Genomic DNA, 23,067 nt, shown 5'->3' with positions numbered 1-23,067 from the left:
AGCTGAAGAATGGCTCAGGGGTTAAGAGCACCATCTGCTCTTCTAGAGGTCCTGAGTTCAATTCTCAGCAACCACATGGTGGCTCACAACCATCTGTAATGTGATATGATGCCCTCTTCTGACATGCAGACATACATGCAGACAGAGCATTTGTATATGTAAAATAAATTAAAAAAAATTTTTTTGGAATTTATTTGGTATGTGTGTGCACCTCATGCATTCATGCCAAGGTGTAGAGGTCAGTGAACAACCTGATTTAATAACCCAGTAATATTGCTGCATATGCATATAGTGGTCATAACATACAGTGCATTACATATAGGGCATTAACCTGTTAACTAGGTAACATGTGGAGCCAGTCTCTCTTTGTAGCTGTGGTTGGCCTAGAACTCACAGAGATCCACCTGCCTCTGTCTCCTCAGTGCTGGGATTAAAGGTGTTCACCACCATGCCTGGCACATTGTTCATTTTTGAGCAGCAAACCCCACTCAGTGCACGAACAAGCTGGTGATCATTTGCACTCTGGTTGGCACATCTGCCAGGATCTATTAGGTATTTTCTCTATTAGTTATTATTGTTGGCTTGACATAATCTAGAGCAGTGCTTCTCAACCCCCAAAGGGGTCACGACCCACAGGTTGAGAACTGCTACCTTAAAGAACCCATTCTTGCCAAGAAGCCGTCACCTGCCATAGCTGACCTAGTCATCTGACAAGAAGGAACCTCATTGAAGAACTGTCATACTGGCCTGTGGTCATGTCTGTGAGGCGTATTCTTCCTTGCTAATTAGCGGGAGAGCCCAGCCCACCATGGGTGGCACCCACCCCTAGGTGGGTGATCTTGGGCTGTAGAGAAAGACTAGCTGAGTGAGCCAGGATGCGGCGTTCCCCCTTGTTGCTGCTTCAAGCTCTTACTTGAATTCCTTCCCTGAGTTCCTGCAGTGATGGACTGTGGCCTGAACGTGTAAGCCAAGTACACCTTCCCTCCCTTAACTTTCTTGGGTTGGAGTTCTATCACGGTAACAGAAAAGCCAGCGACACAGGAACTTGATGACATGCATGAATGTTAGCTTTTCATCGTGGAAAGTAAAGACTGGAGCGTGATAAGAAAGGCCAGGCCTTTCAGGTGGCAGCTGGGAGAGCAAGCAGGGTTACCTTTAGGCCATGCTGGACTCTCCCCAGTTAGTCCCAGCAGCGGCAGCAGAGAACACACTGCTGGCATCTCTTCCTGCAGGCCCCTCGCCTACAGCACACTCGCCGACCTTGTGCATCACGTTCGCCAGCACCTGCCCCTCAGCGATCTTTCCCTCGCCGTCCAGCTCTTTGCCAAGAACATCGATGATGAGTCCCTGCCCAGTAGCATCCAAACCATGTCCTGCAAGCTCCTGCTGAACCTGGTGGACTGCATCCGCTCCAAGAGTGAGCAGGAGAGTGGCAACGGCAGGGACGTCTTGATGCGGATGCTGGAGGTACTGGCTGCCGCGATTTATCTTAAGCGTCGTTAAATGTGGGGGAATGAAGTGGCCATGTAAAAGTTAGGCTTCCAGAGTTGTTAGACCACGTTGTTCAAAGCCTGCCTCCTCCTGCTGCTGGCAGCCGTGGGCGGAAGCTGCTTATTTCTGTACGTTTCTTTGCAGTCTTTGGTCAGCATCAGAGCAGCTCCTTATGGCTCTCTGTGTACTTCCTGGTGGTACTTGGAAGAGCTCCCTTCTGGGCAGCCATAGTCAAGGCATTTCTGGGGAGACCCCAGTCTCTGTGGGTGCTGGAGGGACAAAAGGTTTCCCAGGACACTGGAGGGCCACTCCAGCAGTGCTGAGTCAAAGCTCACCAAGCTCAGAAAACAGCAGCTATTGACCTTTGTGCACATGAGTGTAGGGCCACAATAGGGCCATCCACTTTAGGTTTTGGTTTTTCTAAAGATTCAAGTTTTAATGATGTGTATGTGTGTGTTGTGCATATGCTCATGTGTGCCATCCCACGTGAGTGGTGGGAATGGAAGAAAAGTATGAGCTCTCTTTAGCTGAGCATCTGTTCAGCGTATATTTGTTTTTTGAGACAGGGTTTCTCTGCGTATGTAGCTGTCCTAGAACTCTCAGAGATCCGCCTGCCTCTGCCTCCCAAGTGCTGGGATTACAGGGGTGCACCACCACCATCTGGCATATTTTGTATTTTTACAACACAGTCTTGTTGACCTGTAGTTCACCCCGTAGGCTCTGCTGGCTGGTTAGCCCGCCCCAGGGATCCCTGCTGGGTCTGCCTCCCCAGAGCTGGGATGACAAGAGCATGCTGCCTTTCCCTGCTCTTCTGTATGGGTTCTGTGAGCTGTACACACAGAGCCTCATGCTTACAAGGCCAGCACTTTCAGACTCAGCCTTTTGGCTTCGAGTGGTTTCAGATATCTGGCTGTTAACTTTGGTTTCCTTCCCTCAACCCCGATTTCTTTTGCCATTAGGTTTTTGTCCTCAAGTTCCACACCATCGCCCGGTACCAACTCTCAGCCATTTTTAAGAAATGCAAGCCTCAATCTGAACTGGGGGCTGCAGAAGCTGCGCTGCCTGGGGTGCCCACAGCTCCTGCTGCCCCTGGCCCAGCACCTTCCCCTGCCCCTGTGCCTGCCCCTGCTCCCCCTCCACCCCCAGCCCCCGCGCCAGCCACCCCGGTGACCCCCGCCCCGGTGCCCCCATTTGAGAAACAAGGAGAAAAGGACAAGGAGGATAAGCAGACGTTCCAGGTCACAGACTGCCGGAGTTTGGTGAAAACGTTAGTCTGCGGCGTCAAGACCATCACGTGGGGCATAACGTCATGTAAAGCACCTGGTGGTAATTCTACTCTTACACCGTTTACACTGACATCATTTTGAGCTGGTGTGTTTGCCAGGTTTTAATGTATTCTGTCTCTTCTAGAAGCTCAGTTTATTCCTAACAAGCAGTTACAACCCAAAGAAACTCAGATTTACATCAAACTCGTGAAGTATGCCATGCAGGCCTTGGATATTTATCAGGTATGAAGTGTCCGCAGACCATCCTGGGTTGTGTGGAATGTGCCTCGAGAGCCCGCAGAATGCTGGTGGCAGAGCAGGCCTTCAGCGCCCAGTGCCGTTTGCATGGCCCAGCTTTGAGTTTTGCTGGGATAACAAACACACGTATGTCTTCATGCCTGTTTATGTGCTGCTGGAGATCAAGCCCAGGCTTCCTGTGTGTTGCTGTCTTAGCTCCCTTTGTTGTTACAGTAAAATAATCAGACAGAAGCAGTTTATGTGACAGGGGCTTGTCATTACCCTCTGAGCCTGCTCTCGGGCCTCCTAAGTTTACTTAATTTTTTTTTTTCCCTTGTGTGAGCATCTAGTTTTTTGCAAGAACAGAGAGTTTAGAAGGAGGAAAGCCCTTATTGAGATCGGCGCCCTGTTTTAAGTATATAACTTGTAATTTTGTTAAATGTTCAGTAGAAGGTACTGCTGATGGCCTGCTGGTTCCCATCCTAGGTCCAGATTGCAGGAAACGGACAGACATACATCCGAGTGGCCAATTGCCAGACCGTGAGGATGAAGGAAGAAAAGGAGGTGCTGGAGCACTTTGCGGGTGTCTTCACCATGATGAACCCCCTAACGTTCAAAGAGATCTTCCAGACTACAGTCCCCTATATGGTAGAAAGGATCTCAAAAAATTATGCTCTTCAGGTATAAAATCCCTTTTTATAGTTAAAGAAGGTAGGGGTGTAGTAAGTGTGGGTGTGGGTTGGGGTCACAGGACAATTTGTGGGGTTCTCTCCTTCCACCACATGGTGCTTGGGGCTTGAACTCAGGTCTTGTGGTATGTGCCAGCCCTTTTTATATTCTTTCAATATTGACTTTAAATCATGTTTTATATTTACTCATCTACTTTGAGGATGCTGTCCCTCAGTTTGCTTGTAGAGAAATAACGCACGATATGTTCGAAAAAATTTCAACCCCTCAGATACCTTGGGCCAGCTCCTTTAAAGAGTAGAAGCTAACGAGTGTTAAATGCAGGCTGTCAGGGAATGGCCAGTCAAGTGCACGTCCTCTGGTAGTGGCCTACAGCTTATTTGATGGTCTTCTAAGCATGTCCGCAGCCAGTGGGTTTTGTCTGAGAAGCTCTACTTTGCTTTTTACAGCTGCTTTGAGGAAGGGGATTATTTTTGTCATGGGCATTTCTTTAAAAACATTTCTCCCCTCTCCGGAGCTGAGGCTGGAACCCAGGGCCTTGTGTGTGCTAGGCAGTCCCTCTACCACAGAGCTGATCCCCAGCCCATCACGGGCATTTCTTGTTTTGACAGATTGTTGCCAACTCTTTCTTGGCAAATCCTACTACCTCTGCTCTGTTTGCCACAATCCTGGTGGAGTACCTTCTGGACCGGCTGCCAGAAATGGGCTCCAACGTGGAACTCTCCAACTTGTACCTCAAGCTGTTCAAGTTGGTCTTTGGCTCAGTGTCCCTGTTTGCAGCGGAAAATGAGCAGATGCTGAAGGTAACGTGCACTGCGTGCTGAGGGCCACTGGGGGGCGTTGACCGTTTCTGTTTTTTAATAGAAAGTACAGTGACTCCGTATTATGTGTGTAAAACGCTCCTTAGGTTTGTTGGGCCACAAATAAGGGCCCACGTGCTAACAACAATTCAGATGCTACTGGGTAATGCTTAATTGCTCTGCCAGGTGGCAGTAGATGATTGCGAATCATGGCCTTGTCTGCAGGCTTGCAATCCTACCGCAGGCAGTAGGATCAAGGCAGCTGCAGCCACTTAGCAAATTGAGGCCAGCTTGGTCAGCCCCCATCTCAAAAGCCTTAAAACACATGCCACCCTCAGGGAACTGCATACTAACCTGGGAACCAACTCCGTACACATTTCATAGCCAGAGGGCAGAAGCCTCTGTACACCACTTACTGCAGTCTTTTGTTCCCTTTGATGGAGTAACTTCTTCCTGCCTGCCGCCCATGGCAGGGTTGGGGCGCCTGTGAGCTCCAGCCTGGATGGCCTGGCCACTCCTCGCCAGGGCTCACCTACGTGTCTGCCTCCCCTCTGCCCAGTGCTCACCTACGTGTCTGCCTCCCCTCTGCCCAGCCTCACCTGCACAAGATTGTGAATAGCTCCATGGAGCTGGCGCAGACTGCCAAGGAGCCTTACAACTACTTCCTTCTGCTGCGTGCCCTCTTCCGCTCCATAGGAGGCGGCAGCCATGACCTCCTGTATCAGGAGTTTCTGCCTCTCCTCCCGAACCTCCTCCAAGGTAAGAGCGTACATGCTTCCTGTGACCCGCTGATCCTCTGCCTGGCCGAGCTCATGGGAGGCGGGCGGGTGCTGGGAAACCCCCCTCCCCCAAACTTAGTTAGAAAGTAACTATTAGTTTCTGTAATCAAACCACACAGGACTTTTTCACTTAAAGGTCTTATCTGTGTTTGCTGCAGCTTCACGTCCATACAAATGGTGTGGAGTGTAAAATACTTTGGGTTTCCCACAGTATGCCCTTGTCCCCGCTCAGCCTCGCGTCCAGTCCTTGCTCTGGTGTCAGTTCTGGTCTTAGGCTGATTTCCTCCTTCTGCCAGGTCTGCCTCCTTCCTCTCTCCCTGACTTTTGCAGCTGGCACTTAGATACATCACAAAAAGCATAACATGATATTTGTAAAAACCTAGGGTTTTTATACATGCAGGAACTGCCCACAGCTTGGATTGTCATTGTGAAAGGGGCTGTAATTGCAGTTGCTTAGCAGTGGTGAGCAGTGGCCTGTGGCTTTTCCAGCTGACTGCCATGCACTAGGGAAGTAACACGCCCCTCCAACCCTGTTTCTAGGACTGAACATGTTGCAGAGCGGCCTGCATAAGCAGCACATGAAGGACCTCTTTGTAGAGCTGTGTCTCACGGTGCCAGTGCGGCTGAGCTCTCTCCTACCCTATCTGCCCATGTTGATGGATCCCCTGGTGTCCGCCCTCAATGGGTCTCAGACGTTGGTCAGCCAAGGCCTGAGGACCTTGGAGTTGTGTGTGGACAACTTGCAACCGGATTTCCTCTATGACCACATTCAGCCTGTGCGCGCAGAGCTCATGCAGGTACATGCACTTTCACCTCTGAACCAGCAGGGGGCATCAGCTCTTCATGTCTCCCGTTTGTCCTAAGGATTCACTGTAGCCAATTTAGAGGCAGACTGGGTCGTGCTTGCTTGCCGAGCCTTGGGATGTACTAAACACATTTAGCACTGCTGTAGGGGGTGAGCAGCTGCGTGGCAGTGTTATGTCTTGTTTAGAACTTTCCCAAGCATCCTAGTCTCCCTAAGCCAGTGTGAAGGCAAATGTTATAGTTGCTGTGTAGATGCTGGTGCTTCCAGGAAAAAACTTTCTGTATCCACAGAGACTTTCTGTTTTATAGTAAAAACATGCAACTCTTCCCTGAAGCTTATGGCACCTTGCCTGCCCCAGCTCACTCCAAGAAAAAAGAACAGATAATAAAAGGTTGTTTTGAAGCCTTATTTTTTTTTTTTTTGATTTTTGTTTTTTTTTTGTTCATTAGAAATCAGGCATTATAAGTATCCCCTTTTCACTGTGCTTTGTGCTGTGATTAAGAATGGATTGGTAGTCATTGGGGGTAGGGAGGCTCTTTAGTCTTCTGCCTCTCTAGCATAGCCCCCTGTGGAGGCTTAGCAGCTCTAAGTTGGATTGGAGGGCTGCTCCGTGCCCTCTTCCGCTTCGTGGGAGGCGGCAGCCATGACCTCCTGTAACAGGAGTTTCTGCCTCTCCTCCCGAACCTCCTCCAGGGTAAGAGCATGCATGCTTCTGTGTGACTTGGACTGACCATAGGACTAACAGACCTTTCCTGCCTATCCTGAAATTATTTCTTGGTCTCTGTCCTGGAAGAAGATGGCATGGGGTCCACTTGTCACGGGAGGCCCTGCAGAGCCTGCTCTGAGAGCCACACTGTCAGTTCTAGACAGCAGAGCTTGTCTAGTGTGGACGGGGCAGCACAGGGGGGAGTGGAGGCGAGGGTGGCTGCTGGGGCTGAGGTGGTGTTGGGCCCCAGTTTGCTTTAGCACGATAACCTTCAGGGATACAGGTTAAAGGTCCCTTTTGGTTTCTGGAGGCCAGGACCCCCCCCCCCAAGACAGAGTGGCAGTGTTGGTCTCTCCTGATCTGCTCACTGAGCCTCAGGGCTGCCCTCACACACTTAAGGGGCAAAAGACCCCTTCCTGAGGGAGAAGAGGATGTTGAGGCAGAGAAGAGTCTTACAGGGCATCCTCAGTGGTTAAGACCTGCAAGAACACGAGAGAAACGGGTTTTTCTTGGTGGGGGGAAATGACCCAGGATTTTATGTTAAGCTTGAGTATTGTTGGAATCTAACATTGAGTGTCGTGATGCAAGAAAGTAGGCTTAAAACAAGGACAGCAGTAATTTTGAGATGTAGTTAATTCAGGTGAGGGAACACATGGGCAGTGGATGCAGCAGGTGGTACAGGTGTTTGCCATGCGGGGCATACTGAGCTTAGCTAACCCTGCAGTCCTGCCTCAAGTGCTGTCATGAACAAAGAGACAGCATACCGAGGCTTCAAAGCAGCGAGTGCTGAGCACAGCAAAGCCGGACTTTTATGTGACCTTGCTTGGTTGTCTCTCACATGTGCTAACATTTTATTGGTTGTTAAAACCCAGGAGATAGGGTTCTAAAGATGGCCCAGATGTGGAGATAATATTGCAAGGTCTCACCTAAGTATTTTGGAGGAGACTAAACCAACCCCATGGAGGCCTCTCTGTCCGTATGGAAGGTTTACTGAACAAGGAAGGGTTGCAGGAGGTTTATGTATATTCAAGGACATTGCTTGGTCCTTGTGGTTATTTTCTGCTTTTCTTTTCCTTACTCTCCTTTAATGGGGATTTAAAATACATGAAGTCATTTATTTGTCATGTTTCTAAGTAGAAGAAAAAAGTCCAGGACAAGAATGTCCAGCCAGTCAGCCTGTGCCTCATCCCACTTCATGCCTGAGGATTGTAGCTTTTCACTCGGCTCTTGAAGCCTTTTATTTATTTAAAGAAGTATGTACTTTAGTGTATGGCTGCTTGCATGTGTGTATCTACATCCCATCTGTGCAGCACCTGAAGAGGTCAGAAGAGGGGCTGGAGTTACAGAGTACCGAGCCACCTGTAAGTGTTGGGGACTAAAGCCGGGTACACCGGAAGAGCAGCCGCTGAGCCAGCTCTCCAGCCCCACCCCTTGGCTTTTCATTCTGCGCCATCTTTTGTATAAAAGAGAACCAAAATGTTTGTTTATTTGTTTGCTTAGTAAAGACACTGAACTTCCTTGGGGGAGGAGAAGCAAGACTATTAACATTGTTTCTTTGTTTCTTTGTTTCTTTGTTTGTTTTTCCCCCAAAAGGGGAAACCATGTTTAGGGGAACTGAAGCAGGAGGCAGAGTCCTCACATCTAACAAATTGGAATTGTGGTCGTAGACTGTGTGTACTTGTTGCCTGGCCACGCCTTCAATGACAGCCTGTGTTGTGTGTCGTCCCCCCCCCCCCCCACACACACAAGGTTTCACTGTGTAGCCTTGGCTGTCTTGGACTAGATCAGGCTGGCCTCCAGCTCACAGCGACCCGCCTGCCTCTGCCTCCCATTGATTTTTTTTTTTTAATTAGGCTTTATGGCGCACGCTTCGAAACCCCGCAGACAGCATCTCCCATGTGGCCTACCGTGTGCTTGGCAAGTTTGGCGGCAGCAACAGGAAGATGCTAAAGGAGTCGCAGAAGCTGCACTATGTTGTAACTGAAGTTCAAGGCCCCAGCATTACGGTGGAGTTCTCTGATTGCAAAGCTTCTCTCCAGCTTCCAATGGAGAAGGTAAAGTCGGGAGCTCCGGGGAGACCCTGTTTGTGAGTCAACTTTGAGGGAAGGACTCTCACTCAGCACGGGAGTTAATGGTGATCTGTTTGGCTGGGGAGGTGGCTTGCATGCCGCTTGTAGGCCAGTGGGAGGTGTCTGTCATTCAGGAGTTTAGGACTCTTGAAAGTAAGAGTCCTTCCTTCCCAGTGACCAGCTCACCTGAACTCGTCCTGATCTGTTGTGATCTTGCCGGGTCTTATTTCCTGGAGCGTGGAGAGTGGAGGTGGATCTGTAATTGCCTCCGGCCCCTGGGATCCCAGGAGCTAGCTTTCTCCCATTTTTAAAAAATTTATTCTAACCCTCCTGTTCTCTCCCTTCTGGCTCTGGCTCTTTGGAAGTGAATTAGTATAAAATTGTTCCTCTGTGTTTCTCTCTGTATCTGTCTTGTTTTCTGTGTGTACATATGTAGGCAAACAGATGTGCAGGTTTGGGGGAGCTTTCAAAGAGAAGTAAATCTTAACGCTAGAGTTAATGTGTGCTGTTAATTTTATCTGGAGCCACGCAGCTCATTTTCTTCGCTGTCTCCATTTTCAGAACTCTTGCTTGTGGGTGCCTGTTAGACTGTGGCCCTGCTTGGGTTTCACCAGCAAACACGAAGGCTGTGTGTGTGTGTGTGTGTGTGTGTGTGTGTGTGTGTGTGTGTGTGTTTGTATGAATGAGGGGGGCTGCCATTCATTGCACATTGTACATTCTGTGCTTTTTGTCCTAGGCCATTGAGACTGCCCTGGACTGTCTGAAAAGTGCCAACACGGAGCCCTACTACCGGAGGCAGGCTTGGGAGGTGATCAGGTGCTTCCTGGTGGCCATGATGAGCCTGGAGGACAATAAGCATGCGCTCTACCAGCTGCTGGCACACCCCAAGTACGTGCTTGGCCTAGTCTTTGGGACCGGTGCCGCTTGCTGAGAAATTAGGAACATAAGTGACTCCCCAGGAGTCTGTTAGGAGTGTGCCCCTTCCAGTGGCCCAGGTAGCGTGCAGCTTACAGCGATGCATCATATAGCCTCTAGAGCAAGGGTTCTTATGCTGTGGGTCATGACCCCTTTGGGAGCAAATGACTCTTTTGTAGGGGTCTCCCAAGACCATCGAAAACACATTACATTATGACTCATAACAGTAGCAAAATTAGAGTTATGAAGTATCAATGAAATGATTTTTGTGGTTGGGGTCACCATAACATCAGGAATTGTATTAAAGGGCCACAGCATTGGGAAGATGGAGTGAGAACATGGGCGCCCACAGTAGGAGTTGGTCTCGGATCCAGGCCACTATGTGCTTTGCCATCAAGGTCATGTTTCTGTGTTTGGCATTTTTTTCCCCCTTTCTTTCTTTCTTTCTTTCTTTCTTTCTTTCTCTCTCTCTCTCTCTTTCTTTCTTTCTTTCTTTCTTTATTATTATTATGTATACAGAGCTCTGCCTACCTGCATGTACACTCGCAGGCCAGAACAGGGCATCAGGTTACATTATAGATGGTTGTGAGCCACCATGTGGTTGCTGGGAATTGAACTCAGGACCTCTGGAAGAGCAGGCAATGAGTGCTCTTAACCGCTGAGCCATCTCTCCAGCTCTGTGTTTGGCATTTTTAACATTTAAACATTGCTTCTTTTTTTGGCTTAGAGATAGACTCTCATGTACCCCAGGCTGGCCCCAAACTCAGTATGTAGCTGAGGATAGCTTGAACTTTGGGCCCTCCTGCCTCTAGCTTATGGATGCTCAGAGACAGGTCTCTGCTGACACAGCCGTGTCTCAGACCGACAGCCCTGTTCTCATTCTCACTTCATCAGCGATTTAATTCTTATAGTTTGGCTTTATTTTGGAGGCAGGGTTTCTCTGTGTGTTCTTGATAGACCAGGAGCTTGTTATGTAGGCTTCTGCCTCCACAGTGCTGAGATTAAGGTGTGCCACCATTCCTGCCCACTCCCACGCACACTAGCTTTAAACTTTATTTTTTAAAAATTGATACTCTTTTCCTACTTGTATGTGCAAGTCAGTGGCTGTCTATTCAGGGAGGCCAGAGGACTTTTGATGTCTCGGCTGGCAACCAACAAGCCCCAGTGTCCTCTTGCGTCGCCCTCTCCTACCTAGTGATGCTGTTATAGGCACGTGTGGGTCCGTACCTCTCTGAGTTCTAGATTGGACATGCTCTTGGTTTGTAAACAAACATTCTTAGCCACTGCTGAGCCATCTTCCAGCCACCCATACTTTTTTTAGCCCATGGTTTTAAAATTTGTTCATTAGACTCTTGGATGACATCTTGCCCTGAGATCTTCGCTGTCATCTTTAACCACTGTATAACTGCAACCAGCCACTTCACAGGGTTTCTCCTTTAAAAAAAAAACAGATTTATTATTTATACAGTATTCTGCCTGCATGAGTGCCTGTAGGCCAGAAGAAGGCACCAGATCTCATTATAGATGGTTGTGTGGCTGCTGGGAATTGAACTCATGACTTTTGGAAGAGCAGCCAGTGCTCTTAACCTCTGAGCCGTCCCTCTAGCCCTGGGTTTCTCCTTCTGATCAGCTCTGTGCAACCTCCCCAGCCCTCTGATTCTTGTAATCATTACCAAGAGCCTTCCCGAGTTTAGCATATACAGGCTCATCACAGTTGGATGCAAGCACACAAAGATGGGCCTGGGCTTAAGGCTCAAGAAGCTTTGGAAATTTCACAAGCCAGGTCTTGGTGGGCCAAGGTGGTCTCGAGCATGTCTGTGAAGCAGCACTGCCATCCATTATACCCACAGTAGCCGTGCTTTCCTCAGACGTGACAGTGACAGTACCCGAAGCATGCACGTTGTAGCAGCAGAGAAAAGCAAACAAACAAAAAACCCTTTCTTTCTCTTCTTAAAAACAATTTTTATTTTGTGTGTATGCATTCTTGTCTGTATGCATGTGTGCGCTCCATGGGCATGCCTGGTGCCCTCAGAGGCCAGAAGAGGCATAAGATTCCCTGGGACTAGAGTTTTTGGGTGGTTGTAAGCTGCCAAGTGGATGCTGGGAATTGAACTCAGATCCTTTGCTGAAATACGGCTCAGTGGTTAAGAGCACGTGCTGCTCTTACTGCAGACCTGGGTACCACTTCTGGAACCCACATAGCGGCTCACAGTCTGTTATGGCTCCAGTTCTAAGGCTCCTCTGCCTTCTTCTAAAATACACTGGCAACAGGCATGTGTGTGGTGCACACTCATACATACATGTAGGCAAAACATTCACATGAAGACAGAAATGTCTTTACAAAGAACGGTCCGTGCTTTTGACCACTCAGCCGTTACAGTAAATGTAGAAAACAATGACAAAATACTGACTACCGCCATTTCTTAATTTACTTCTAAGTCTGTGTTTGTGTTAGGCAGAATATAATTTGCTATCTTGAAACACTGTTGAAAAATGAAGTCCGTGTCTGATACCAAAATGCTGCTGGAATTGGAGCAGAGGTGAACTCAGGCCACTGTACACGAGAGCTTGTTGTGACCCCAGACTCTGCTTAGACTCTGAGTGTGGTGACAGCTGTAATTTTATCTTCCAGCTTCACTGAAAAGACCATTCCCAATGTAATTATTTCACACCGCTACAAAGCCCAGGACACTCCAGCCCGGAAGACATTTGAGCAGGCTCTGACTGGGGCGTTCATGTCGGCAGTCATTAAAGACCTGCGACCCAGCGCCCTGCCCTTTGTAGCCAGCTTGATCCGTCACTACACCATGGTAGCGGTGGCCCAGCAGTGTGGTGAGTTTGGGGCCTGTGGGAGCAAAGCCTGTCAGGACAAGTTGTCATTTGAGAGAAGCTGAGGCAGAGGTTTTTTTTCTTTAATGGCCTTCATCAGTAAAGTGGTATTTTGGGTGGTGAGCACTGTGGAAGTTACTACCAAGTCTTATCTTGTGAGAAGTGGGTCTGGGTATATTGGGCAAACAGTAAGGAAAAGAAAAGGAGATGGGCTGGCGAGATGGCTCAGTGACTAAGGTACTGGTCACCAAGCCTGAATTCAGTCCCCAGGGGCCCAGATGATAGAACACAACTGACTCCCACTGCCCTCTGACCTCTACATGCAGGCGTCCATGTGTAATACCCTCATTCGTGCGTGTGTACACACGCACAAGAAAGAAACATAGTTCACTTCAAACAAGATGGCTTCTGAACTTCCCCTCTCTAGTAGTGTTACCCAAGGCTAGCCCTCTGCCTGTATCACCCACTCTGCCCCTCCCCCAGCTCCTTACGTCCTTTTGCAATGTTCCTGTTTGCTCCCTGGCTGTTACCCATACTGTTTTTGTGCTCCCCCACCCCCAAACCGTGCCTCTATAGAACACAGTAGCAAATGCCCTTGGCCCTGACAGTTACCCCTGGCTTTCTAAAAGGTTACGCTCAGATTTCTGTGTCTTAATTCCAGAAGCAGTAATAATTGTAGAGCACACTTGAGTAGTTCTTGCCTGCTTGGTTCACCTCAGAGCCAGAAAGCCCTGTGCTCACCAGTGATGTTGATGAACTCTGGCCCCTCTGCGTTCTCCTTGGCTGGCCCAGTCAGAGCTGGACAGCTGAACACAAGTTGTTTCCTAGTGTTTATTTGTGGTAACCTTAAAGTTAATCTTGGTAACCTCTATATGGTTCTATGGCTAGGGACTTAAGGGATACTTCTTTCAAGTAGCTGTGCCCAACTGTCCTGTGATCACCTGTGTTCTGGGGTGGGGCTGTCCCTTGTGTTTTTTGTTACTGTTTGGCTGGGTTAAGTCCCATCGTTACAGCTGATCAGTGGTATTAGGAAAGATACTTAGATGTCCTCACTTTAACCTAGCACATCTTTGAGCTATTAAACATTTAGTAGTGCTATGTGTGTGTGTGGACGAGTGCAAGCATGTTAGTGCCACAGCAGGCTTGTAGAGGTCAGAGGTCAGTTCTGTCTTCCCGCCGAGCCCTGGGGACTGAATTCAAGTCAGAAAGCTTGGTGCTTCTACCTGCACAGCTATCTAACTGCCCACGCCTCTCTTTTCTCCTTTAAAAGAACTAACACATGATTTTAGCCAAGTGTAGCTTTCAACTTCTCATTCTCCTACTTCTGGGCTTACACAGATGTGCATCGCCAAGTCTGGCTTCTCAGTGTGAGGGCTCTGCGTGTGCTGCACATGCTCCTAAGTTAGCTATGTGCCCAGCTTCAGATTTGAATTTCAGTTGAAATCACTGAATACAACATGTTGTTGGAAACATTCAGAAAAGTGACTGTAATGTGAATTAGACTACTTGGTTTTCAAACAACTACAGTTGTTGTTGTTGTTGTTTTTTTTTAATCAATTGTAGTTTTTAAAAAAGACTTATTTATTATGTATACAGTATGCATCAGATCACATTGTAGGTGGTTGTGAGCCACCATGTGGTTGCTGGGAATTGAACTCAGGACCTCTGGAATCGCAGTCAGTGCCCTTAACCTCTGAGCCATCTCTCCAGCGCCAATTGCAGTTTAATGGAGGTTGGTTTGGAGTACTGTTTCCGGGGCTAGTAAGATGGCTCACCTACTAAGGATGCTTGTAGATAAGCTTGGGGGCTCTGAGTTCACTCCTTAGATCCACACAGTGGAAGAAAGAACCAACTCTTACAATTTGTCCTCTTCCCTCCGCATGTGTGCAGAGGCCCATGGCCCATGCCATATGCTTGGCCACATACAATCTGTACATGCAGAGAGTAGCAAACTGTAATTAGAATATTAGTGCTGGCTTCTGAGTTCTTAACCCCAGGGGAAAATTAAGCAGATTTGTAGTTGGAGGTCGTGTGTGTCCCCTCGAATGAACACAGTTTTGTGTGCCTGTTCCCTTTCTTTCCAGGTCCTTTCTTGCTACCTTGCTACCAGGTGGGCAGCCAGCCCAGCACAGCCATGTTCCACAGTGAAGAAAACGGGTCCAAAGGGATGGATCCCTTGGTCCTTATTGATGCAATAGCTATCTGTATGGCCTATGAAGAAAAGGAACTGTGCAAAATCGGGGAGGTGGCCCTAGCTGTGATATTCGATGTGGCAAGCATCATCTTGGGCTCAAAGGAGAGGGTGAGGCCATCTGGACGATTGGAAGGCTCTTGGTTTAGAAGCTGGTGGCCCCAGGAGGGTAGCACTGCCTTATCCTTGCCTTGTGTCTCTGCAGGCGTGCCAGCTGCCCCTCTTCTCCTACATCGTGGAGCGCCTGTGCGCCTGCTGCTACGAGCAGGCCTGGTACGCAAAGCTGGGGGGCGTGGTGTCCATCAAGTTTCTCATGGAGCGGCTTCCACTCACGTGGGTTCTCCAGAACCAGCAGACTTTCCTCAAAGCTCTGCTCTTTGTTATGATGGACCTGACTGGAGAGGTAGGTCATTGGTGGCCCTGAGGCGCAGTAATGACGCTGCTTGTAAAGCGCTGTTCTGCCTGCAGAGCTCTTGGGTCTCACACACTCCTCCCGGCTAAGGAGCTTTGATACTTGCTTTCCGGGGTAGCATCTTTAATACAGGCACAGCTCTTAACCCCGCATGTTATCTCCAGGTGCCTTCCCTGTTACCTTGGTTCAGAGTGGCTCTGAAGGGAGCGCTGCTTTCTGGGATGGGGACTTGCCATGAGTGTGGAGGGCAGAGGACAGCGTGTGGGAGTTAGTTCTGTACCACGTGGTGCGGTCAGGATGCGCAGCGAATCCTTTGCCCTCTGAGCCCTGTGGCCAGCCCCAGGCTTGTCATTATTTATGAGCCCGTGTGCAGCTCTGCCTCATCCTGGTAGAATCTGGTGGGCTTACCAGGGTCTCTGGTCAATGCTAAGGTCATGTCTAGATGACCTTTTCTGAAGAGCAAACAGGAAGTACCTTACTGTGCCGAATGGATGCTGTGTAGTAGTCTTTTCTCCTTGAAGCTGGCATGGTAGCCACGAGCTCTCCCCTCCCTGGACGTATAGAGACTTGGGAGGCTGGTGGGTGGCAACAACCTGCATTTCTTCTAAGGCTCCCCCCAACCGCCAGGTTTCCAATGGGGCAGTCGCCATGGCGAAGACCACCCTGGAACAGCTCCTGATGAGGTGTGCGACACCCCTGAAAGATGAGGAGCGAGCTGAAGAGATTGTGGTGGCTCAGGAGAAGTCTTTTCACCATGTGACCCATGATTTGGTTCGTGAAGTCACCTCTCCAAACTCGACTGTGAGAAAGCAAGCCATGCATTCGCTGCAGGTCTTGGCCCAGGTCACCGGAAAAAGTGTGACAGTGATTATGGAGCCACACAAAGAGGTAAGATTCTGACACGGACAGCCGGGCTCCGTGTGCTTCAAATCTGAGGTACCAGTACTACTCGATTCATGAGCCCGTGTCAGAAGGGCAGCCTTCACTGTACCGATAGCAGTGCGTGTCCACAGCTGGTCACAAGAATAGAACGAAGGCTGGCTTCCTGGGTGTGTATCAGCCAGTGGGACTTTTGTGGTGGTAGTTTGTGAGGTCACTTTGATGTGCTAGGAACTAAGTGTATCTGACATGGTCTACACGGCGTTCTAACATGTGATATGTCCTCCTCCTAACGAAAGCTTAGGCCTCTGTAATGACTTGATGTCACATTTTTTCAGTTTGGCTACTGTGGAATATGGTGAGGTCATTGCTTTTTGTGGGCCATCTGATGGGTAGCACCCCTCCTTGGTTTTTTCCAGGTCCTTCAGGACATGGTCCCACCGAAGAAGCACCTGCTGCGTCACCAGCCTGCCAATGCACAGATCGGTCTGATGGAGGGCAACACGTTCTGCACCACGCTGCAGCCTCGGCTCTTCACAATGGATCTCAATGTGGTGGAGCACAAGGTGTTCTACACAGAGGTACGGTGTGTGAGGGTGTGGGTGTTGATGGCTGCTAGAGTGTGCTTGAGGTCAGGCAGCTTTCGGAACAGGCTTGGGCAGCTGCAGAGATAACCAGCTGTTGCCTGGCATGGCACTTGGAGCACGCGTGCCCCTCCTGGGATCCAAGGAGACGTGGGACCCAGAGTTAGCAACGCAGTGTTGCCTTGCTCTGGTTTAGCATCTGCAGGCTATATTCCAGTGTGCTTTTAAATAGATTTCATGTACTTGCTGTTGTGTAGATGTGCATGCGTGCCACATGGCAGCTCACAAGTGTCTGTAACTCTACCTTCAGGGGATGATACAGCTCTATATTAGTCTCCTCAGGTACCAGGCAAAAACACTCATACATGTGGAAAAGTAGAAATAAGTACATCTTTAGAAGAAATGATAAAGCTTAAAAGCTTGTCCTAGATTTTCAAGCTGTGAGTAGGGAGGAGGGGAAGTATTAGTAGAAAAAGCACGTGGTGTTTTAGGTGCTGGACATACAGGTGCCTGTGTGCCACTGTGTGCAGGTGTAGCTGGTGGCCTCCCGGTGGCCATCAGCGTCCCTTGTTATCCTTTCCTGTAGTGTTGTTGTGATTAAAGTAACACCGGCAAAAAGTTAACGTAAGGGGAAAAGGGTTTCTGCTCACAGATCCAGGCTATCGTCTGTCACTGCAAGGGGGCCAGGGCAGGAGGTTAGAACAGAGAGAAGCAAGCACCCCGAGAACGGTGCTGCCTTGTTGAGGCAGCTTCTCACAGTAATTAACACAGTCAAGCAATGCCCCAAAGACATATGCACAGCCTGCCTGATCTAGACTCTGCCCCACTGAGACTCCTTCCAAGTTGATAATTAAAACTAATTGTCACAGGACTACGTGGGATGTGGCCTGTCTGCCTGTTCATCCCTGGGGAAGATCTGAACAGAACAGAGCACACTGGCTAGTATGGAATTGTCAGAAAAAAACTTGCTATCACAGCGAGTCGGGTATAATCTTGGGTTTATTTCACCCCTGAGGCTTTAACTGAGCTTCACTTTAGGATGAGGAAGCAGGGGCTCAGTTGATGGTTGGCGTTCTTTAGGCTTTGAGTTGAGTTGCTGGATTAATTTTGTTGCACTGTGTGACAAACTGATGTGGTGTGTAACGTGTAATCTTTCTGTTCCCCCAGGAGAAGTGGGATATACTTAAACCTTTGGTTTTTTTTCTCTCCCAGCTCCTGAATTTGTGTGAGGCTGAGGATTCGGCTCTGACCAAGCTGCCCTGCTATAAAAGCCTTCCCTCGCTTGTGCCTTTACGGATCGCAGCATTAAGTAAGTGCATGCCAGTGTGAATCCAGCTGTAGAGCACAGGATGGTCATACAAAGGAGGTGGTGGGCCTTCCTGCTAGTTAGTCTAAAATGTCTAGTTTTGAATGGTCTTTTAAAGGTAGACTCAGAAAACTGTCCTGGTTGTCAAGTTGTACTGGCACTGTTAGGATTTAAGTAGTTTTGTCTTTATGCTATACACTTCTTCAATCAGATGTTCTGGTTTCAGAGAACTGTCATAGCTGGACATGATGGCGCATGCCCATAATCCCAGCACTCTGAGAGGCAGAGGCAGGCGGATCTCTGTGAGTTCGAGGCCAGCCTGGCCTACAGAGCAAGTTCTAGAACAGCCAGGGCTCCACAGAGGAGCCCTGTCTCAGACTCAGAGGCTCCCCCTTATTTATTTTAGTGTTTTGAAACAGGGATTCTCTGTGTAACTCCGTCTGTCTTTGGACTGGCTCTGTTGATCAGGCTGGTCTTGAACTCAGAGAGTGCTGGGGCTAAAGGTGTGTGCTCTTTCGTCTTTCTCGAGGCAGCTAACAGGAGGGAAGCTTAGTGGTTTGTGATTGGAAGGATTCTTTAAAGAAGAAAATTACTACGGTGTTTCTCTGGGGAATAGTAAAAACTTTACTCATTTTTCTCTCCAAAGATGCCCTCGCTGCCTGCAATTACCTACCTCAGTCCAGGGAGAAAATCATTGCTGCTCTCTTCAAAGCCCTCAACTCCACCAACAGTGAGCTGCAGGAGGCCGGAGAAGCCTGCATGAGGAAGGTGAGCCCTGCACCTGGGGTCCTTGGGCCTGTCTGGTCAGGACTCACAGACCTGCAGGGGCGCTGCCTGTGTCCTACCGAGTCTTGAAACTCAGTAAGGCTGAGTCCAAACTCAACAACACTTTCTGGGAACCCTGAAGTCAAATGCCTTCCCCAGGCAGGCTGACAGTGGAGTTGATTGTGAGCTGTTGCTTTGTCTGCTGCCTGCTTCTCTGGGTAACTCGCCCTTCTCACTAGTTTTTGGAAGGTGCCACCATAGAAGTAGATCAGATTCATACGCACATGCGGCCTTTGCTGATGATGCTGGGAGATTACCGGAGCTTGACCCTGAATGTCGTGAATCGGCTGACCTCCGTTACTCGCCTCTTCCCAAATTCCTTCAATGACAAGTTTTGCGATCAGATGATGGTAAGCTAAGTGGGTTTAAACTTACTCCAGATTGCAATGAACAAATGAGAGGGCTTTAGAAATAAACATAGTGTTTAAATGCAAAAGGTGGCTGGGCGTGGTGGCGCACGCCTTTAATCCCAGCACTCGGGAGGCAGAGGTAGGCAGATCTCTGAGTTCAAGGCCAGCCTGGTCTACAAAGTGAGTCCAGGACAGCTGAGGCTACACAGAGAAACCCTGTCTCGAAAAAACAAAAACAAAAACAACAAAAACAAAGACAAACAAATAAAACAAAATAACAATAAATGCAAAAGGTGGCTGGGTGCACTCCTTGTTGGTGCACTCCTTTGTTTAATCCCTGCTCTTGGGAGACAGGCAGGTAGATTGCTGTGATCTTGAGGCCAGCCTGGGCTACATACAATAAAACAACAACAACAACAACAAATTACTAAAGGTGCAAAAAGTAGTCAGTTTCCTTCCCGTCCCTGGTACCCGTTCCTGAAGGCAGCCTGTGTGTCCTTCCGGGTCTTATGCATTTATCACAGGGCATGCGACTTGTTCCAAAGGAACACAGCAGTCCTTGTCTGCATGCTTTGCCTGTTAGCGCACCGTCGCTCCCTGTGGATGCTGAGAGGCTTCTGCGTGCTACTGGGCTTCATGATGCCTCCCAGACGGAGCAGAAGGAATCAGTGTTGCTCTCCCCAGCCCTAGCCCTCTCCCTTTGGTTCCCTTCAGCCACAGGAGCTGGGCTCTCCTTCCAGTCCCTTCTTAGACATCCCAGTTTCTGCACGAGCGCCCCATCCCATCTGCCGCTCGCCGCTTTTCATAAATGCGCTTTGTCTTATACATAGCATGCACCTTGTGGTTCACTTGGTTTCCTCTCTGGCCCAGAAGCTCCTGGCCCAGATGGAGTCTCTGTTCACCTTTCTGTTTCTGCCACAGTAGCCAGAGAACAGTGATGGTAACTGGAAAGGAAAATTCTGGGCCTGGAGCTGTGCTGCCTCTACTTCAGGTGTTTATTAAAAAATGAAACTGTGAGCCAGGCTCTGTGACGTATGCTTTTCATCCCAGTACTCGGGAGGCAGAGGCAGGTAGATCTCTATGAGTTCAAGGCCAGCCTGGTCTACAAAGCGAGTCTAGGACAGCCAAGGCTACACAGAGAAACCCTGTCTCGAAAAAAGGATAGTAAAATTGTGCTGCCTCCTGCTGAAGCCTGGCCTTTTTGTTTATAGCACCAGATACCACCCCTGACACTCATCGCTTGCTGGATGATTGGACAGTTTTACTGTAACAGGAATGCTGGTCCCATTACGTACAAGGGAAACCAAATGATTGCAGATTTCTGTCTGCTGAATGGCAGTGTTTCTCATGGAGTTGTGTCTGAGGATGTGTTGTTGTTTTTCCCTTTTTCAACAGCAACATCTGCGCAAGTGGATGGAAGTGGTGGTCATCACCCACAAAGGCGGCCAGAGGAGTGACGGAAACGTGAGTGACTAGCGTGGTTCTGGGAGGGTGCCCACGCTGCACAGCTGCTGTTGGCAGCCGGCCGTGGTGCACGCCTGTAGCAGAGATCATAGTATGTGCCGTGTGCTTTATTGCTCCTAATGGCTGACCAGTCCTCTTTATGTTTCCTTACAAGCTCCCTTTTGCTCACCTTAATGTGACTTTTCTGTTGATAGCATTCTGGAAGTATGCGATGTGTTTCCATCTTACTAGTCTTTTTTTTTTTAAGCGGCGTTTCTTTTGTGGTGGTGTTTACGTGTGGTGCTCCCTTCCGTCTCACAGCTTTCCTTCACTCAGTGCTTGGTAACCACTTCCTGTGTCTAACCAATTACGAGCGCCCAATAAAACCAGGAGATTTGTTGGGACTTTAAAAAGCATCCCATAAATACCAACATTGCTGTGGCTGAGGAACAGTCTCCTCCTCGCACCTCTTGTTGTTTATTAAAAATTAAATGACTGGCACATGCAGCAACTTTACATCTTTTTTTAGGGCAAACGAATATAACTTAAGTCTCCTGAAGTATCTGATGTCTGCCCTCAAAGCCTCTTGTCTCTTTAAAAATGCAAGCTTCTTGCTGTTTGACTCTAAAGTCGCACATGCTAATTTTTACAATGTTTTCTGTAAGTTTGATACCTGGTGGGACCTTTTATAGTGGCGACCCCCTTCAGGAACCCCACGCAGCGTGCCTCTTGTCCCCTTGTGCCTCCTTGTTGGATGCTTTTCCCCATTCCAACTTGGAATCCTTTTCTGGCTTTACTGTGTCATTTGTTTTGGACATCCTGTCTTCAAGGTGTTTTGTTTCGGTGTCCTGTTTCTTCTGCTTCTAAAGTGCCAGCTAAGCAGATGTCAACCAGGACTTTAAGCCTCTTTCTTGTAAGGCCCATTGGACGGTTTCTTACTTGTATGTTAGAGGGCAGCCAGCCCTCTCTCTGCCTGTTCTCCCATCTCCTCTCTTAGATGCCCACACAGACCCTGAAAAAATAAAACAGGTCTTTAAAACACACAGTCGGTTCGAGAATAAACATTTAAACGAACTCTTAAACAATCAGAGGGCCTATGAGATGGTTCAGTGGCCGCGTTCAGTCCCTGGTACCCACGTAATGGAAAGAGAGAACTAAAGTTCTCGGAAGTTGTCCCCTCACACCCCTGTGTGCTCTTCACGTGCCTGCATCCAGTAAATGAATGTACTAAGAAAAGTGTTTTAAGAACAACAAAAGCTAGAAATCTAGTGTAAGTAAATGACTTCTATTAAATTAAAACAATACTGTGAGCTTTTATAGAATGTGATTTGGAGGTGTGGGTTGAGAAGGCATGAGTGCAGGTGTGTCCCCAAGCATGGGACATTGTCCTTGTGCAGTGAGTGCCCCACTGAACAACAGGGCAGAGCAGGCTCTGCTTTGATGGCCACATCTGAAGTTCAGGCCATGGCATTGGGTTTCATAGCAGAGCGGGTGGCCTGACTTTATCATTTTCACCCAGGGCCAAGACCACGGCTCAGCTCTTGAGCTCTTAGTTGAGACCCCATATTTGAATGCGTACTAAGTAGTTGATTGAAAGAGAAACACAGACTCCTGTGTAATTTGATTTCTCTGGGCATTGAGCTTTGGGCAGACTCCATGTCTGGGCAGCCTTTTCTTTTTGATGATGAGAGCTTATACAGAACTGTGTGTGATACCTGTACACACTGCACAATGCTGGTTGTGCAGAGGCTGCTTAACCACATAGCATAAACCACTCTGGGGACTTTCTAGTTGTCTCTGTTGCTGTGATAAGACACTTTGAACTAAAGCAGGTCAGAGAGGAAAGGGTTATTTAGTTTACAGGCTACAGAGCATCACCGAGGGCAGTTGGCAGGGACTTGAAGCAGAAACTGTGAAGGAACACTGCTTGCTGCCTCCTTCCCAGACTTGTGCTTAACTAGCCTAGAAAATGCTACTGCCCACCCTGAGCTGGGCCCGCCTTCATCAGTTAATCAAAGCAATCCCCACAGATGGTGCCCACAGGCCAGGCTGATGTGGGCAGTTCCTCAGTTGAGACACTGACAGGTGCCACTGGCTGAGGTAGGGGTTGTTGCACTAACAGCCAAGTGCTCTTCATGGGTTGGGGGGCTTGCACATGCCTAGTGAGTGAGGCTGTTCCATCTGGCCCTCTCTCGACTGGCTGGAAAAGAGTTTTGTCCTTGTTTTAAAAACCATTTCAGCACTTGACATAAAATTGTGAATTATTCACTCTGAGAAGTCTTTTCGAAGCGTGTTTTGCGTTCAACAAAGTCTTACTGTTTCTCTCCTTGCACAAGAATTGTGAAACTGATTTGAACATTTGACCTAGGAAAGAAGCCCAGTCTATTAGACCCTGTACGAGGGCAGTTGACATGTGAGCGTGGAAGGCGTGCTTTCTGCTGCAGAGTGTCTAACTACCGTGTGCTTTCTGATTTCGTGCCTGTCCTGTCTTGTT

General features: G+C 48.7%; 1 protein-coding gene across 14 annotated transcripts in view; it reads left to right on the top strand.

The window, feature by feature from the left end:
• The window catches only part of TRRAP (transformation/transcription domain associated protein), a 103,430-nt gene that overhangs the window by 25,565 nt on the left and 54,798 nt on the right, over window positions 1–23,067 (top strand). For 13 of the 14 annotated variants that reach the window (XM_084762496.1, XM_084762494.1, XM_084762495.1 and 10 more), the window contains exons 14-31: window positions 1,233–1,467; window positions 2,451–2,817; window positions 2,902–2,999; window positions 3,480–3,674; window positions 4,292–4,483; window positions 5,074–5,239; window positions 5,800–6,056; window positions 8,624–8,824; window positions 9,576–9,727; window positions 12,387–12,586; window positions 14,668–14,885; window positions 14,980–15,177; window positions 15,814–16,074; window positions 16,485–16,646; window positions 17,862–17,958; window positions 18,602–18,723; window positions 18,960–19,130; window positions 20,526–20,594. In XM_084762496.1, the coding sequence (XP_084618622.1) occupies window positions 1,233–1,467; window positions 2,451–2,817; window positions 2,902–2,999; window positions 3,480–3,674; window positions 4,292–4,483; window positions 5,074–5,239; window positions 5,800–6,056; window positions 8,624–8,824; window positions 9,576–9,727; window positions 12,387–12,586; window positions 14,668–14,885; window positions 14,980–15,177; window positions 15,814–16,074; window positions 16,485–16,646; window positions 17,862–17,958; window positions 18,602–18,723; window positions 18,960–19,130; window positions 20,526–20,594 (3,361 nt within the window). The remainder of the gene's footprint in view (window positions 1–1,232; window positions 1,468–2,450; window positions 2,818–2,901; window positions 3,000–3,479; window positions 3,675–4,291; window positions 4,484–5,073; window positions 5,240–5,799; window positions 6,057–8,623; window positions 8,825–9,575; window positions 9,728–12,386; window positions 12,587–14,667; window positions 14,886–14,979; window positions 15,178–15,813; window positions 16,075–16,484; window positions 16,647–17,861; window positions 17,959–18,601; window positions 18,724–18,959; window positions 19,131–20,525; window positions 20,595–23,067) is intronic. The other variant, XM_084762499.1, reaches the window with a different exon arrangement.

Source organism: Acomys minous (genome assembly GCF_964271855.1).
Source record: "Acomys minous genome assembly, chromosome: 16".
In the NCBI taxonomy this organism is placed as follows: domain Eukaryota; kingdom Metazoa; phylum Chordata; class Mammalia; order Rodentia; family Muridae; genus Acomys; species Acomys minous.
The sequence above is the reverse complement of the archived record's forward strand: the minus strand, read 5'-3'. Positions and strand labels throughout refer to the sequence as shown.